Raw genomic sequence first — 13014 nt, forward strand, 5'->3', positions numbered from 1 at the left:
TGGACAAAACTAGGCAGATTCCTAAGAGGAGTCTGGGAATCCTGACTCCTGAATTGTCAGGGGAACCCCCTGGGGAAGAGAGGCAAACAGTAGGCAGATTTCCCAAACCTCTTTGGCCAAGTTTAGATACCTGTTGATATTTCCTCATTGTGTCTTTCTGGGCACTCTTGGAAGGGCTGAGAGTCTTTCATCAGATAATATCACCTTTATGTATGTATGTATGTATGTGTTTGTGCCAGGGATTGAACCCAGGGGTGCTTTACCACCAAGCCACATCTCCAGCCATTTTTATTTTTTATTTTGAGACAGGGTCTCGCTCAGTTGCTGAAGCTGGCTTTGAACCTGAGATCCTCCTGCCTCAGCCTCCTGAGCCACTGGGATGACAGGTGTGCGCCACCGCGCCCAGCTGACTTGGCTTTGTGACGACCACTGTAACCGTGACAAAGCAGAGGTCTTCTCAAAGCTCTCGAACACCTCAGGAGCTAGATTGCTGGACTTTCAGCTCTAGTGGTTAAGCTTGACTTTATAGCAGTGGCTTCCTTTTTTACTCTAATACCTTTGAGACTCTGATAGAAGCCAGCTGACCGTGGACAAGTGCTCCTGTCCCCGGGAGATTCACTCTTCCCCGTGGCCCCACGGTGTCTGCCCAGCTGGGTCCATTCTGTCTTTGTTGTAAGTGAGTGTCACTTACAACAGAACCGTTACTTGATTTCTATTTCTCTTTAATTCAGATCGATTTATCTAAACCAAAGTAGTTCTCATTCCACTGCCTCAAATAGAAAATCAGCACCAACCACCATAAATAGAAAGTTCATACATTGAAATGCAGTAGACCTGAGTCAGTGTTCAGTCCTGGTACTGAGCTCTGGGGCCTGCCGGGGGCCAGCAGCCTGGCCACCCCATGCCGCTGTCCCCTTTCTCTAGGGAGGTTAGCTGGAATTAAGGAGGAATTCGGACTAGTCAACGCTGACCCCTCTGCCTAAAGCAAGTAGCCTTCAGGGTGCTCTCTGGAGTTTGGTGGGAACCAGTTCCCTAGGACCTGCTTACCCTGGGCACGAGGACCAGCCCCACCCTCCCCTGGGAGATGGGAGAGCAAGGTCCCCAGGCCTCTGTGCACGCCGAGGTCAGAGGAGGCCTGGGTCCTCCTCCCCAGCATCACACAGGGGCTTCCATTGTGCACGTCATCGCTGCAGGGTGGAGACGTGCCTGGGTGACCAGACCATCCAGACTGCCCCAACAGAGCCAGGTCACCATGGCCCAGAAAGGAGGAGCCCCAGGGGACACATGATACTGCGAAGACTCTTCCCACGAGTAAAAGCAGAGACATAGCATCTAAGTGTTCAGAAAGCTCAGGCACCTTAAGTTCTAGACCTTTGATACCCCCAAGGCTTTACCTCTGTGCTTATTACAAACAAGCTTTTTTGAGCATCCCTGACATTGAATCCACTGTTTGACCCTTAAAAATGCAAGAGCAGAAAGTCACCACCTGGCTGCCCGTAAGGGACTCATGAGCCATTAGGACATTAACATCCGCCTTTAACCTCCTGAACCTGAATGTATCTGGCTCCTTGGAACCATGCTTACCCCTGAGCACTGTGTGCCCATGGAGGCGGGAGGGCTGCTTCCTCCTCTGTCTTCCATCCATGGCAGCCTAGGGTGGGTTATCATAAAGTGAAGCTCCCGCAAGTCTTTGCCTCTTTCCTCCTGTCTTGCCACACCCAGACGTGAGGCCACACCCTGTTCTGAGATAGAAGACCTTTAGGGCCAAGCAGACCCCAACACCAGACTCCTGCATCTCCAAAACCATGAGCTAAGTGCTTCCTTTCTGTAGAAAGTACCTAGCTTCAGGTATTTTGTTACAGTAGCACAAAACACACACAGTCTCCCCCGGGTCACTGCAGCCACCACCAGCAGGGCATCTCCATCAGAGAACAGTAGCCCAATGCATCTCAGAGGCCCATCTGCAGATGTCGCCTGCCCTGTTTACGAAGGGTAAAAACTCGCTCCCTTGCTGAGACCCCAGTTTCCTAAAGTGGACCCCCTTTTCAGGGACACTGTTACAAACCTGCCATCCCTGCTTCTCACCGGATTTCTAGAGCGGGGTCTGCCTCCTGGGCTCCATTCCCTTTTGTTCCAACTGCTGGATTCTATGTCAGAAGACTCAGGCCTGATCTCGAGCAGGGGTTATCTCAACAAAACATCTAGTCCAGTTAGACCCAAGTCAGCACCTCTGAAGGAACAGGCAGGCCCACGGACGCGGCTGGTGAAGAGACTAGCGCAGAGGAAGACAGATGGCCTCTCCTTCTAAGTACACACCGTGATGGCAGCAGGCACGCGTCAGATCCCCGGTCCTGTGAAACTGCTCAGAGTTGACGGGATCAGCCCCAAGGGCACCCCAGGGCTAAGCCGCCAAATCATTACCCATAAATTCCCAGGTACTGATCACTGTGCAGGCCTCCTCGTAGGCATGAGGAAGGGAAATAGAGGTCTGAAGGAGGCTTTCCGCCGTCTACCGTTTTGATTTCCCCAGCGACCCTGCCGCAGCGTCCTCTCCCGGCGGGAAAGCTGCTGTCACCTGTGTTAGTGCCATCCTCCGATGATGTCACTGTGAGACCTACCTGCAAAGGGAGGCTCGTTCCCACAGGGAGCTGGGACGGCCTCCACTCCTGCTTTCCTGGGGTCGTGAGCCGATCAGGTGGGATCAGGGTGGTCCTCCAGGTAACTCTGGAGGCTCCAGCCAATCTGGAAATTTCCCACTTCCGGCCCCGCTCCCTGCGGCAAGCCACCTGCCCTGCCCTGAGCGTGTCCGCCTCCCCTGGCTCTGCCGGCGTCATCGGGATCTTGCCCCTTCCGAGCACTGACCCCTCCGAGAGGCCTACGAGCACAGCGTGGCCGGCAGTCGCTCCCGGGTCTCGGCCCCGCCCGCCTCTCTGCCGGCAGCACCCTCTGACGTCCTCACCACGGTACACGTCCCCCCAGAGCTGGGCCCTTCTATTCCCGCTGCCCAGTGTCTGGCATGGACCATTAAGTGTCTGCCGAGGGAAGAAGGCCATGCTGCACCCATCTCGGGGAAACGGTCGTGTTGCCAGACCCATCCCCACACCCCGCATGGCGCCGTCCATGGGTAGAGGCCCGGGAAGCGCACACGGCATTCCGGGAATCGTAAGGCCAAGAGCGCACATCAGTGACCGGCTGCTTGGAGGTGTTGGCAATCTCCAAATCAGCGCTCGGTGTCCCCTTCCACCACAGTGGCCAGTGCTGAGACAGCATTCGAAACACCCAGGGGCGATGCCCCCTCCATCCTCCAAATTGGAATATGGTGTCGGTTTTATCTGAAACGTCGGGCTGAGCTGTTTATCCAGCAGTCCATCTAGCCCAGTAAGGAACAGGACACCATGATGGGGTGGCCATGTCCAGATAAAGCTAATACATAATGCATGCCACGTTGATTAATGGGCGTCTCTGAAATCTCATCTCCATATCAGGGACAGATAGGTACTGATAACCTCAGTGAGGTGCTCCGTGGGGCAGGGCTGACTCAGAGGCAGAAAGAAACGGGGAATTTGCAGACCACCCAGGAAGTCGGAGGGATTTCAACTTCCACCAAGTCCCCCGATGTCGTTTCTCAAGTTGAAACCGTGGAATGGCCGAGAAGGTGGCTCGGTGGCTTGCCCAGTGAAATTTCGTTGCTCCAGACCAGACACAAGGAGACGCCGGCACTCAGGAAGTCCTCTCCTCAACCCAAATCTAAATGAAGTGCACCTCAGCCACCCGGGGAGGTTTGGAACGCCAGAGAGTGACAGGCGACTAGGCTGCTTGTGTTTTGAAAATGGGTTACCCCAAAAAATTGGGAAGGAGCTGCCCTCGTGGCCAGATATGGCCCTTCCGCCCACGCGTAGCCTGGTTTCTAACAGGAGGGAGGCAGTTTCTATCTATTACAACTGAATTAGGAGACGTTAATAGGGTTTCGTTTAATGAGAGTTTACCATGTTGCCAGAGCTATAATTAGGAAGTCACTGAATTGGCATATCAGTGATCAGAAGAGAAACTAAGGGCATCCTGTTGAGGGGTCACTGAACTGCCCACTCTGCTCCCAACGACTACAACGCCAGGCAAGCACACCTGCACCCAGTTATTAAACCACCCCCTGCTGAGGGCTAGGCAGAGGCTCATGCAGAACAATGACCTTGTGAGGAAGCTTCTAGAGAGAGGTGGCTGCCTGTCCTCGCGGTCCTAACCCCTCCACAGAGCAGCCAGGGCCCTCTAACGGCCAGTCGAGCCACGGCAGTCCTCACTCGCCCGCTCTGGCCGGGTCCCCAGGACGCTGGAGTAAGATCTGCGTGCCTCACCCTAGCCTGTGGAGCCCCCTGTGGTGGCCCACGTCCCAGCCACACTCGGCCTGCCTCTGCTTTGCGGAGAGCACTCTGACCACGCTGGCCCAGGGCCTTTGCACCTGCTAGCCTCTGCCCGGAGAGCATCGTGGGGGTGTCCCTGCCTTTCAGAAGGGAAGGCTCAAGGAGTGGCTGCCAAGTAGCCCTTCTGAGCTTCTCCACAAAGAACTGCATCCTCCTCACCCTCCAAGAAGGGTCAGGGGAGAGACCCCCGGGAGAGGGTCCTCAGAGACAGAGGCATGAAAACTCTCTGAGAACTCCTGCCCCCTCCTGGCGGGCAAGCAGTAACGCTGAAATTCAGATCAAAGGATCATCAGGTGGCTCTTCCCATGGTCCTGTGGCTGATGGCTGCAAGAACCTCTGGACGCCCTCAGAGAGCCCAGAGGAGCTTCCCAGAGCTGCCTTGGTCTTCAGGGTTCTGGCTTCACCCTGGGGGGCCCACCGATGGGCACATAGAGTGACACTCCTTGTCACCTGCAGATGAAACTAATTTCCCGACTGTAGACATCACAGCACTGGGTGCGTGCGACCCTGTTCCTCTCCTTTCTGGGATGGATGGATGCGTAACCCGTGTGCGTGGCCTTTGTGAATCCGGGGAGTGGGACAGGAAAGCCCCTCACGGAACACACTGCAAACCCTGGTACCGAGGTGGCCGGGTGGCCCGGGGTGTGGAAACACTCCTGTGTGTGGTCGACATTGAAGGAACGCTTTCCAAAAGCCCTACGCCTGAGGTCTTGACACTGAGTGAAATATGGGTAATTTTTCTTGGGGAGGATCAATAAAATAACTATTTTCAAAATGACTTTCTATTGACTGGAGGGTCAGAAATGCCCTGGGCATTGATCTCATGTCCATAATCACTTTTTGTTGAGTAAGTTAAGCCAGCTCTACACAGTGGAATGCAGAGAACTCCCGTTCATCATTTAAACAAAGTATCTCCCGGGCGCCGTCCCGCGCCTGGCTGCCTGCGGGCGCTCACGGGCGTGCCCTTCTTTGTCTAGGAGGTGGACCTCTACAGACTCAACAGCCAGGACAAGCTGGGCCTCACCGTGTGCTACCGCACGGACGACGAGGACGACATTGGCATCTACATAAGCGAGGTACGAGCGCCTTGCCCCAGACTCTCACGTCAGGGCCCTTGAATGAGAAACGAGCCCCTCTAGCGCCCACCGGCCCTGTGCCAGCTCCTGAGGAGGCGTCTGCAGAGACGCAGACCCATGGCTCAGGCGCCCTCGGAGTCCGCGGCCTGCGTCTTTGCGGGGGGTTAGGCCCTACCATTGGCATCCAGGGCAAAGTCACCCTTCACAAGCCGCAACTCAGCCATAACATGGAGTCGTTTCCATGGTTGTGTGTTCAGCCCCGAGGGCAGACGGAATCGGGCTTTTTAAAACCCGCCTCGCCAGCCCTTTTAGTGGAGTACATCTCACTGAGTTCATCCAAGTCAGAGGTGAGGTGTGTCGATGTCGAAGCGCGCAACGCGAGCCACCTGGTCTGCCTGGAAAAGGCCATGCAAAGGCGCCGACCTCCACTCGGACACTTAACCGTGCACCCCCCTCCCTGCAGGCCCAGAAGCCCAATTTTGTCAGAAAACACAACCTGCCTGTCTGGGAATGAGCCCAGGGATGTGCTTGCTGGAGTTTACGATGATCCAGCTGGACGCACATCGCCACGCAGCTGTGCATGCTGCATGATTGGGTTAGGACATCCCCCCCGCTGGGTCCCACTTGTCTCAATTACCTTTCATTTTTAAAGTTATCGCCCCCAAATTTAATATAAGCATTCAGCGTAAAATAATCAAGGTAGGGTTGCTAATCAACATAACGGCGGGTACCCTGGAGCCTGCTCTGCACTGCTGCGTTGATTTTAATTACTGCGGGTGCACCACCAGCGGGCTGAGCCGCCTCCCGGCCCCGGGCCTGAGAGGCTGTGGATGCTGCTGTGCTCGGAGGCTGCCAGGCAGGCAGCTCTGGCAGGGCTCAGAGGCAGATCAGCGCTCCTCTGGGTTTGCACAGCACTGAGTATTGCTCCTATCCCCGCAAGACAGAGAGACAGGAGTGCACGTCCCTGGGGGAGAGATGACCTCGGACACGGGCCGGGCTTACTTCCCTGCTCGTCTGACAGGTCTGCTCTGTTTCAGATCGACCCGAACAGCATCGCGGCCAAGGACGGGCGCATCCGCCAAGGGGACCGCATCATTCAGGTAGGTCTGCTTGCAGCTGGTGGCCTCGGCGCTGCCTGTCACCAAAGAACAAACTCAGTCTGAGAGTAGCTGAGGTTGAAACGTCAAGGAACCCAGCCGTGTGGCGAGGCCTCCCAAGGAGGGCGTAGGACCAGCTGGCACACCTCATTGCCTGCCCGCTGTGGTGGCCAAGGACCTGGCATGGCTGACGTGAGGGCCACAGGCTCAACTGTGAGCCAGGGGAAATCTCACTGAGGCCCGCTCATCTTGGACGAAGCACCTGAAGTTGGGTCTTGTCCTTGTAAACGGGAACCTCGTTAGCAAATTAAGCAAAATCCTTTGAGAAGTCTTCAATTTCAAGGCTCGACATTTAGCCGTCGGTGGAATGGCTTCTGCCAGCGGCATCTTTACTTTGCGTACTGTTGTTCTTCCAGGCCAAGTGACACCATTTGGTTCTCCTCCTGCTGAGACCTTTCTAATCTCTCAGAAATTGAGATTCCTGGCTGCACGAGGTCCCACAGGCTTCCCTTCTAATCCACTGTGTCCATTTTCCCCATTATATGTCACATGCATCCTTTTGGCCTCCTCCTCCTGTGACCCCCCTCCCGCCCCCGTTTCCCAGCCAGAACCTCAGCGGCTGGAGGCTCCTTCCCTGGGAAAGCGACCTCACCTTCACTCTCAAAGCGCAGAGTGCCCAGCAGCGCCCTTTCTGGGTGCCGCCGTCTTCCACTGACCTTTATGTTTGAGGAGGGAGGCCCTCAGAGTGTCCCCGAGGCCTGCTGGGACGGCAGACATAGTCTCCTCTGCCTCCACCACGTGGCCGCAGCCCTCCTGCCCCTGGGCCATCGGGGCTGGTCACAGCAACCAGCGGTCTCTCCTTTTGCTGCCCGCTGGTTCCCTGGCATGAGGTGGCGAAGTCAGTGGGAGGAAGGACGTCCCCCTCGATGGCGTGCCCCAGGGAGCCATTCCCCTGCAGCTGAGACCTGCAGAGCTGGGTCTCTGGAGCAGGCGAGTGCACTGTGCAAGAAGGTTGTCGGGTGTGCTGTGACCCTCCCACTCCAAAGAAGTCCGCATTAAGCTGGGGCCCCAACACCACGTCATTCCATCCATTCCCCCTGCCCTCCACCTCCTCACAGCCTCCTCTGACCCACTGCCACCTCCTCTCCCATGTAATCCAAAAAGATCTCCACCAGCGCCGCACCGTCTGCCCGATGCTCCCGCCCGGACGTGGTGTCTGGTCAAGTCGCTTAGAGGCACCCTAAGTCCTCCTAGTCCTCCCCAGTCCTTCCCCACGTCCACCCGTGGGGATCCTTCCTGGACCAGAGAGGCCACGTCCGTCTGGGCCCAGCCTCCCCTTCCTAGATGCAGCAACTCCAGATCCAGGAAGTACCCTGTCCAGCTCCGACAGGGTGACAGACGCAGGCCTAAGCAGCCCACCCACTCTGGATTCTGGTTTTTTGGGGTTCTTTTTAGATCAATGGGATTGAGGTACAGAACCGCGAAGAGGCCGTGGCTCTTCTGACCAGTGAGGAAAACAAGAACTTTTCATTGCTCATTGCGAGACCGGAGCTCCAGGTAAGTCAGCTTCCCCCCAGGAACCCGACTTCGTGTTACTAGAAGCCAGCCGCCAGCCCCCAGCCCCCAGCCCCACGATCCTGAAGTTGAACGTGGAGGCACCACGTCACTTGGAAACACAGCTAAACTTGCTGTGACTTGGAGTGCTCAGTATCTTGGGACCACTTAGGACCACTCCGCACTGAAGGTCAGGCAGGGCATTTAATGAGGTGAACTAGGGGAATGGAGTCGGGGACAAGAACTCGGGGAGGCAAACGTCACTAGACGCTAACTAGCCCTCAGCGACCATCTGAGAAGTCAGCACCTGGCCCTGTGCAGAGCACGTGACGCACCTCTCAGCCTTCCCGGGAGACTGGCATTCCCAGTGGTTCTGGTTACCGAGCCCAGGACAGAGGGTGGGGGAGCACGGAGGGACGCTGGCCCCAGCAATCTGATCAGAAACCACTGGGCTGCACTGACCCTCCCGGCAGAGGGGCCACCAACGTGTGCAGGTGCCTCCAGCCAGGTGCCGGGCAGCAGATCCGTTTTGGTCAGAAACCCAAGTGGAAAATACTCCAGAGGCAGTGACACACAGAATACCCGAGTTGGGCTGGGGACATAGCTCAGTGGGTAGAGTGCTCAACTCACAAGCACAAGGCCCTGGGTTCAAATCCCCAGCACTGCAAAAAAAAAAAAAAAAAAAAAACCCGAGTCACTTCTTGACGCTGCAGGAAACTTCATAGCAACCTCACCAGGAGTCAACCCACCTGTTCTTAAAGGGCCACACAATAAGCATCTGCTTCAGGTGGCCAGGTGGTCTCAATGGCAGTGGCTGGACTCTGCCACTGTAGCCCAAAGGCACAGACAACGCATAAGCAACTGTGTTCAACTCTGAAGGCGAGCCTGTGCGTCGCAGAGGCTTCCTCTAAAGAGTCTGCTCTGTGACAGGCCAGGAGGGTGAAGCGTGGCTGGAGTTATATCCTCGGCCACAGCTAGTTAGCGGACCTACTTCCAGCAGGAAGAACGTTTCACATTAGCAATGATTCTCTCCAGGGCCTGCTAAATGCATCCGGGGGCCAGCGAGGACACGGAGCTAGATCTACCTGTGACCTGTTCACCAATCTAGATGAAAAAGCTTCACTCGGGGGGAAAATAAAAACTGGTGGCCTCCAGAGACTTCCCACGTACCCGTGGGGCCAGTCCCTTTACGGCGGGGAGGGGGCAGGCGTGTGGCCTACAGCACAGTGGGGACACCACATTTCGATGAGTCTTGCAGGGAGCCCTAGAAGGATCCGTCCCCAGGGTACTGTCCACTGCCCAAGAATAAATTAGAAAGGGCAACCAAAAGGACACTTGTAACCCTGTGGGCTGCTGCTTCCCCAGCTGGACGAGGGCTGGATGGACGACGACAGGAATGACTTTCTGGATGACCTGCACATGGACATGCTGGAGCAGCAGCACCACCAGGCCATGCAGTTCACAGCCAGCGTGCTCCAGCAGGTGAGCCGGGCGGCCGCCGCGCCACGGGGCTGCAGAAAGCGCCCTCCTCCTGCTCCCCTGCCGCTCAGGACCGTCCCAAAGCACCCGCCCGGAAAAGTGCTCTCGAGCTGAGCCAGAGGGAAAAGCAAGCCCATATCCCCGGCCCAGCTTCCAGGCTGCGCGGGAATCCTGGGCTTAGCTGACCTTCTGGTATTTGTTGGTGCCAGTATTAAGGTAGCTGGAGGGGAGTAAGCCGCACATTTGAAAGTGAAGCAATTCCCTCTGTCCAACCAGGGCTTCTCAGAGCCCAGTACTGCCCTCCTGTACCCTCCCATGGTGAGGGTCACAGTCCCCACTTACTGAGTCCCTTATGAGCTCGCCATGCATCGTAGGACCCCTGCACTGCTCTGTTAGACTCATTTGCTGAGATAACAATTATTATTAATTCCCACTGGCCACAAAGATGAGCGAGTTGCCTAGAGCAGGGTGCCCAGGTGGGCAGAGGCAGCGCTGCCCAATGCCCAGGCCCTGGGCGCTGTCCTACTGTCAGCCCTAGAAACGCCGTGCCAGCCCCTCCAGAAACACTTGTCGCACAAGGTGATCTTGTCGTTCTCTCCTGCGCAGAAGAAGCACGAGGAAGACGGCGGGACCACGGACACGGCCACCATCCTGTCCAACCAGCACGAGAAGGACAGCGGCGTGGGGCGCACGGACGAGAGCACTCGCAACGACGAGAGCTCGGAGCAGGAGAACAACGGCGACGACGCCACGGCGTCCTCCAACCCGCTGGCGGGCCAGAGGAAGCTCACGTGCAGCCAGGACACGCTGGGCAGCGGCGACCTGCCCTTCAGCAACGAGTCCTTCGTGTCGGCCGACTGCACGGACCTGGACTACCTGGGCATCCCGGTGGACGAGTGCGAGCGCTTCCGCGAGCTGCTGGAGCTCAAGTGCCAGGCGCAGAGCGGCGGCGCCTACGGGCTGGGCGACGCGGCCCGGAGCGAGCCGGAGAGCGTGGACCGCGAGCTGGAGCTGCTCAACGAGGAGCTGCGCAGCATCGAGCTCGAGTGCCTGAGCATCGTGCGCGCGCACCGGCTGCAGCAGCTGCGGGAGCAGGCGCGCGAGCCCTGGCTGCTGCCGCCCGGCGCCTTCCGCAGCTGCACAGGCGGGGACGGGCGCCGGCGCGAGCTGGCCGACATCACCGAGCTGCCCGAGAAGTCCGACAAGGACAGCTCGAGCGCCTACAACACGGGCGAGAGCTGCCGCAGCACGCCGCTGGCCCTCGAGCTGTCCCCCGACAACTCCCTGCGGAGGGCGGCCGAGGCCGGCGCCGAGGCCAGCCTGCTGGCCATCACCGAAGACCCCGAGGCCGGCGCCCCCATCTACAGCGCCTCGGCCCAAGAGCCCGAGCTCGGGCCGCCCCTGGAGGGCGCGGAGCGCAGGGCCGAGGGCAGCCGCAGCCCGCAGCTGCGCCCGCCCGCTGCCGCGCACTCGCCCTACAAGCACGCGCACATCCCGGCGCACGCGCAGCACTACCAGAGCTACATGCAGCTCATCCAGCAGAAGTCGGCCGTGGAGTATGCGCAGAGCCAGATGAGCCTGGTGAGCATGTGCAAGGACCTCAGCTCCCACCCCGCCGAGCCGCGCATGGAGTGGAAGGTGAAGATCCGCAGCGACGGCACGCGCTACATCACCAAGCGGCCGGTGCGCGACCGCCTGCTGCGCGAGCGCGCCCTCAAGATCCGCGAGGAGCGCAGCGGCATGACCACCGACGACGACAACATGAGCGAGATGAAGATGGGCCGCTACTGGAGCAAGGAGGAGCGCAAGCAGCACCTGGTGAAGGCCAAGGAGCAGCGGCGGCGGCGCGAGTTCATGATGCAGAGCCGGCTGGACTGCCTGAGAGAGCAGGGCGCCGAGGACAGGCGGGAGGTGAGCATCCTGGAGCTGAGCCACAAGAAGATGATGAGGAAGAGGAACAAGAAGATCTTCGACAACTGGATGACCATCCAGGAACTCCTGACGCACGGCACCAAGTCCCCCGACGGCACCCGGGTGTACAACTCCTTCCTGTCGGTGACCACGGTATGACCTCCCCGTCCGCGTCTGTACATAGAGACCACCACCGCTGGGGTGGATTCCTGCCTCGTTCAATGCGGCACGTTTTTGTATATAAGACAAACACAGGCGGCCCGTGCAGGTGGCCACGCCTGCGACCTGGGTGTCAGCTCTGTTGAGTGGAGGTTGGACACACCCTCTACCGTCTTCGAAGGCAATACTAACAAATGGCTTTTTTCAAACAGCAATTGTAATTTTTTACTTGTATCCTTTTACATAAAGTGTTTAAATTGCAAAAAGATCTTTTATTAAGCATACTTTCACAGAATAACTTGTTGAAACTATATTCATATTAAAAAAAAAAAAGTTAAACACACTTTTTTTTCTCCCCCTGCCTAAAACACAAATACAACTGCCGGTATGTATTTTTAACAGAACCCTATTTTATAATGTTCCTCTGCTGAATGTGTTTCATACGACTGACCATTAATATATTATGTAGGTCACGGTTTCAACTCAAAACCACCGACTTCTGTGGTTAACGATTTAATACAAATAACCAAACCAGCACTGCTTAGACTTGGAATATACATTTAAACATTTTTTCCTGGTGAAGGTTCCTAAGAAAGTGTAAAGGTTTTAACAGGAAAGCAAAATATCCTGCAGCTTTATGGGAGTTTAAAGCATGTTTGCAAATGTTGCAGCCTGTTGGAAGATTTTGCATGTACAGGAAAGTTGTCGATGGAGATGGTTTGTGAAATTTTAAGTGTTCATAGTAGTCAACCTTTGCTTTGTAGATTTGAAGGTACAGACTTATACAAGCAAGTTCATGAAATCATGATTAGTTACAAACATTAAGTAAAAATGAAGTTAAAATAAATTATTCTTTTCTATTTGATATGTTTTGATGTGATTCCTCATTTTGCAGTGGTACTCACAAAATAAAAGCCTTTTGCAGTGTTTATTTTTTTGTTGGTTGTATGACCCACTACATTGGAAGGATTTAGCTCTTTCAGCCTAGAAACCAGTGACATCAGTAAACCAACATCTAGCAGCACTGAACGAGGGAGGAAGCAGATGCACCATCCATAGCATCCTGCATTCTGACAGCTTGACGGACAGCAAGCTTCACCCCGGCCCAATGTCCTAGCAACAAGAATGGTGTGAACAAGTTTATCAATCAGGGTCATGTTTACTATAAAATTTTCTTGGTTTACAGCAATCATTACTGCCTGTCAGTAATAACATATCGACTCTGGGTGAGTTTCTCCAACTTTCCATTTCTAAGATGAATCTGCAAATTGGGCAATATTTTCATAGACTAACAGGGGTCACCACAGTGGGTGGGCTTCCAGC

General features: G+C 56.0%; 1 protein-coding gene across 2 annotated transcripts in view; it reads left to right on the forward strand.

The window, feature by feature from the left end:
• The window catches only part of Pdzrn3 (PDZ domain containing ring finger 3), a 216790-nt gene extending 204234 nt beyond the window's left edge, over positions 1 to 12556 (forward strand). For both annotated transcript variants that reach the window (XM_047534758.1, XM_047534759.1), the window contains 5 exons: positions 5393 to 5491; positions 6529 to 6591; positions 8044 to 8145; positions 9508 to 9624; positions 10228 to 12556. In XM_047534758.1, coding sequence (XP_047390714.1) covers positions 5393 to 5491; positions 6529 to 6591; positions 8044 to 8145; positions 9508 to 9624; positions 10228 to 11691 — 1845 coding nt within the window. In that variant the 3' untranslated portion in view covers positions 11692 to 12556. The remainder of the gene's footprint in view (positions 1 to 5392; positions 5492 to 6528; positions 6592 to 8043; positions 8146 to 9507; positions 9625 to 10227) is intronic.
• The last annotated feature ends 458 nt before the right edge of the window (positions 12557 to 13014 follow it).

This window comes from Sciurus carolinensis, chromosome 19, assembly GCF_902686445.1.
Source record: "Sciurus carolinensis chromosome 19, mSciCar1.2, whole genome shotgun sequence".
Classification (NCBI taxonomy): domain Eukaryota; kingdom Metazoa; phylum Chordata; class Mammalia; order Rodentia; family Sciuridae; genus Sciurus; species Sciurus carolinensis.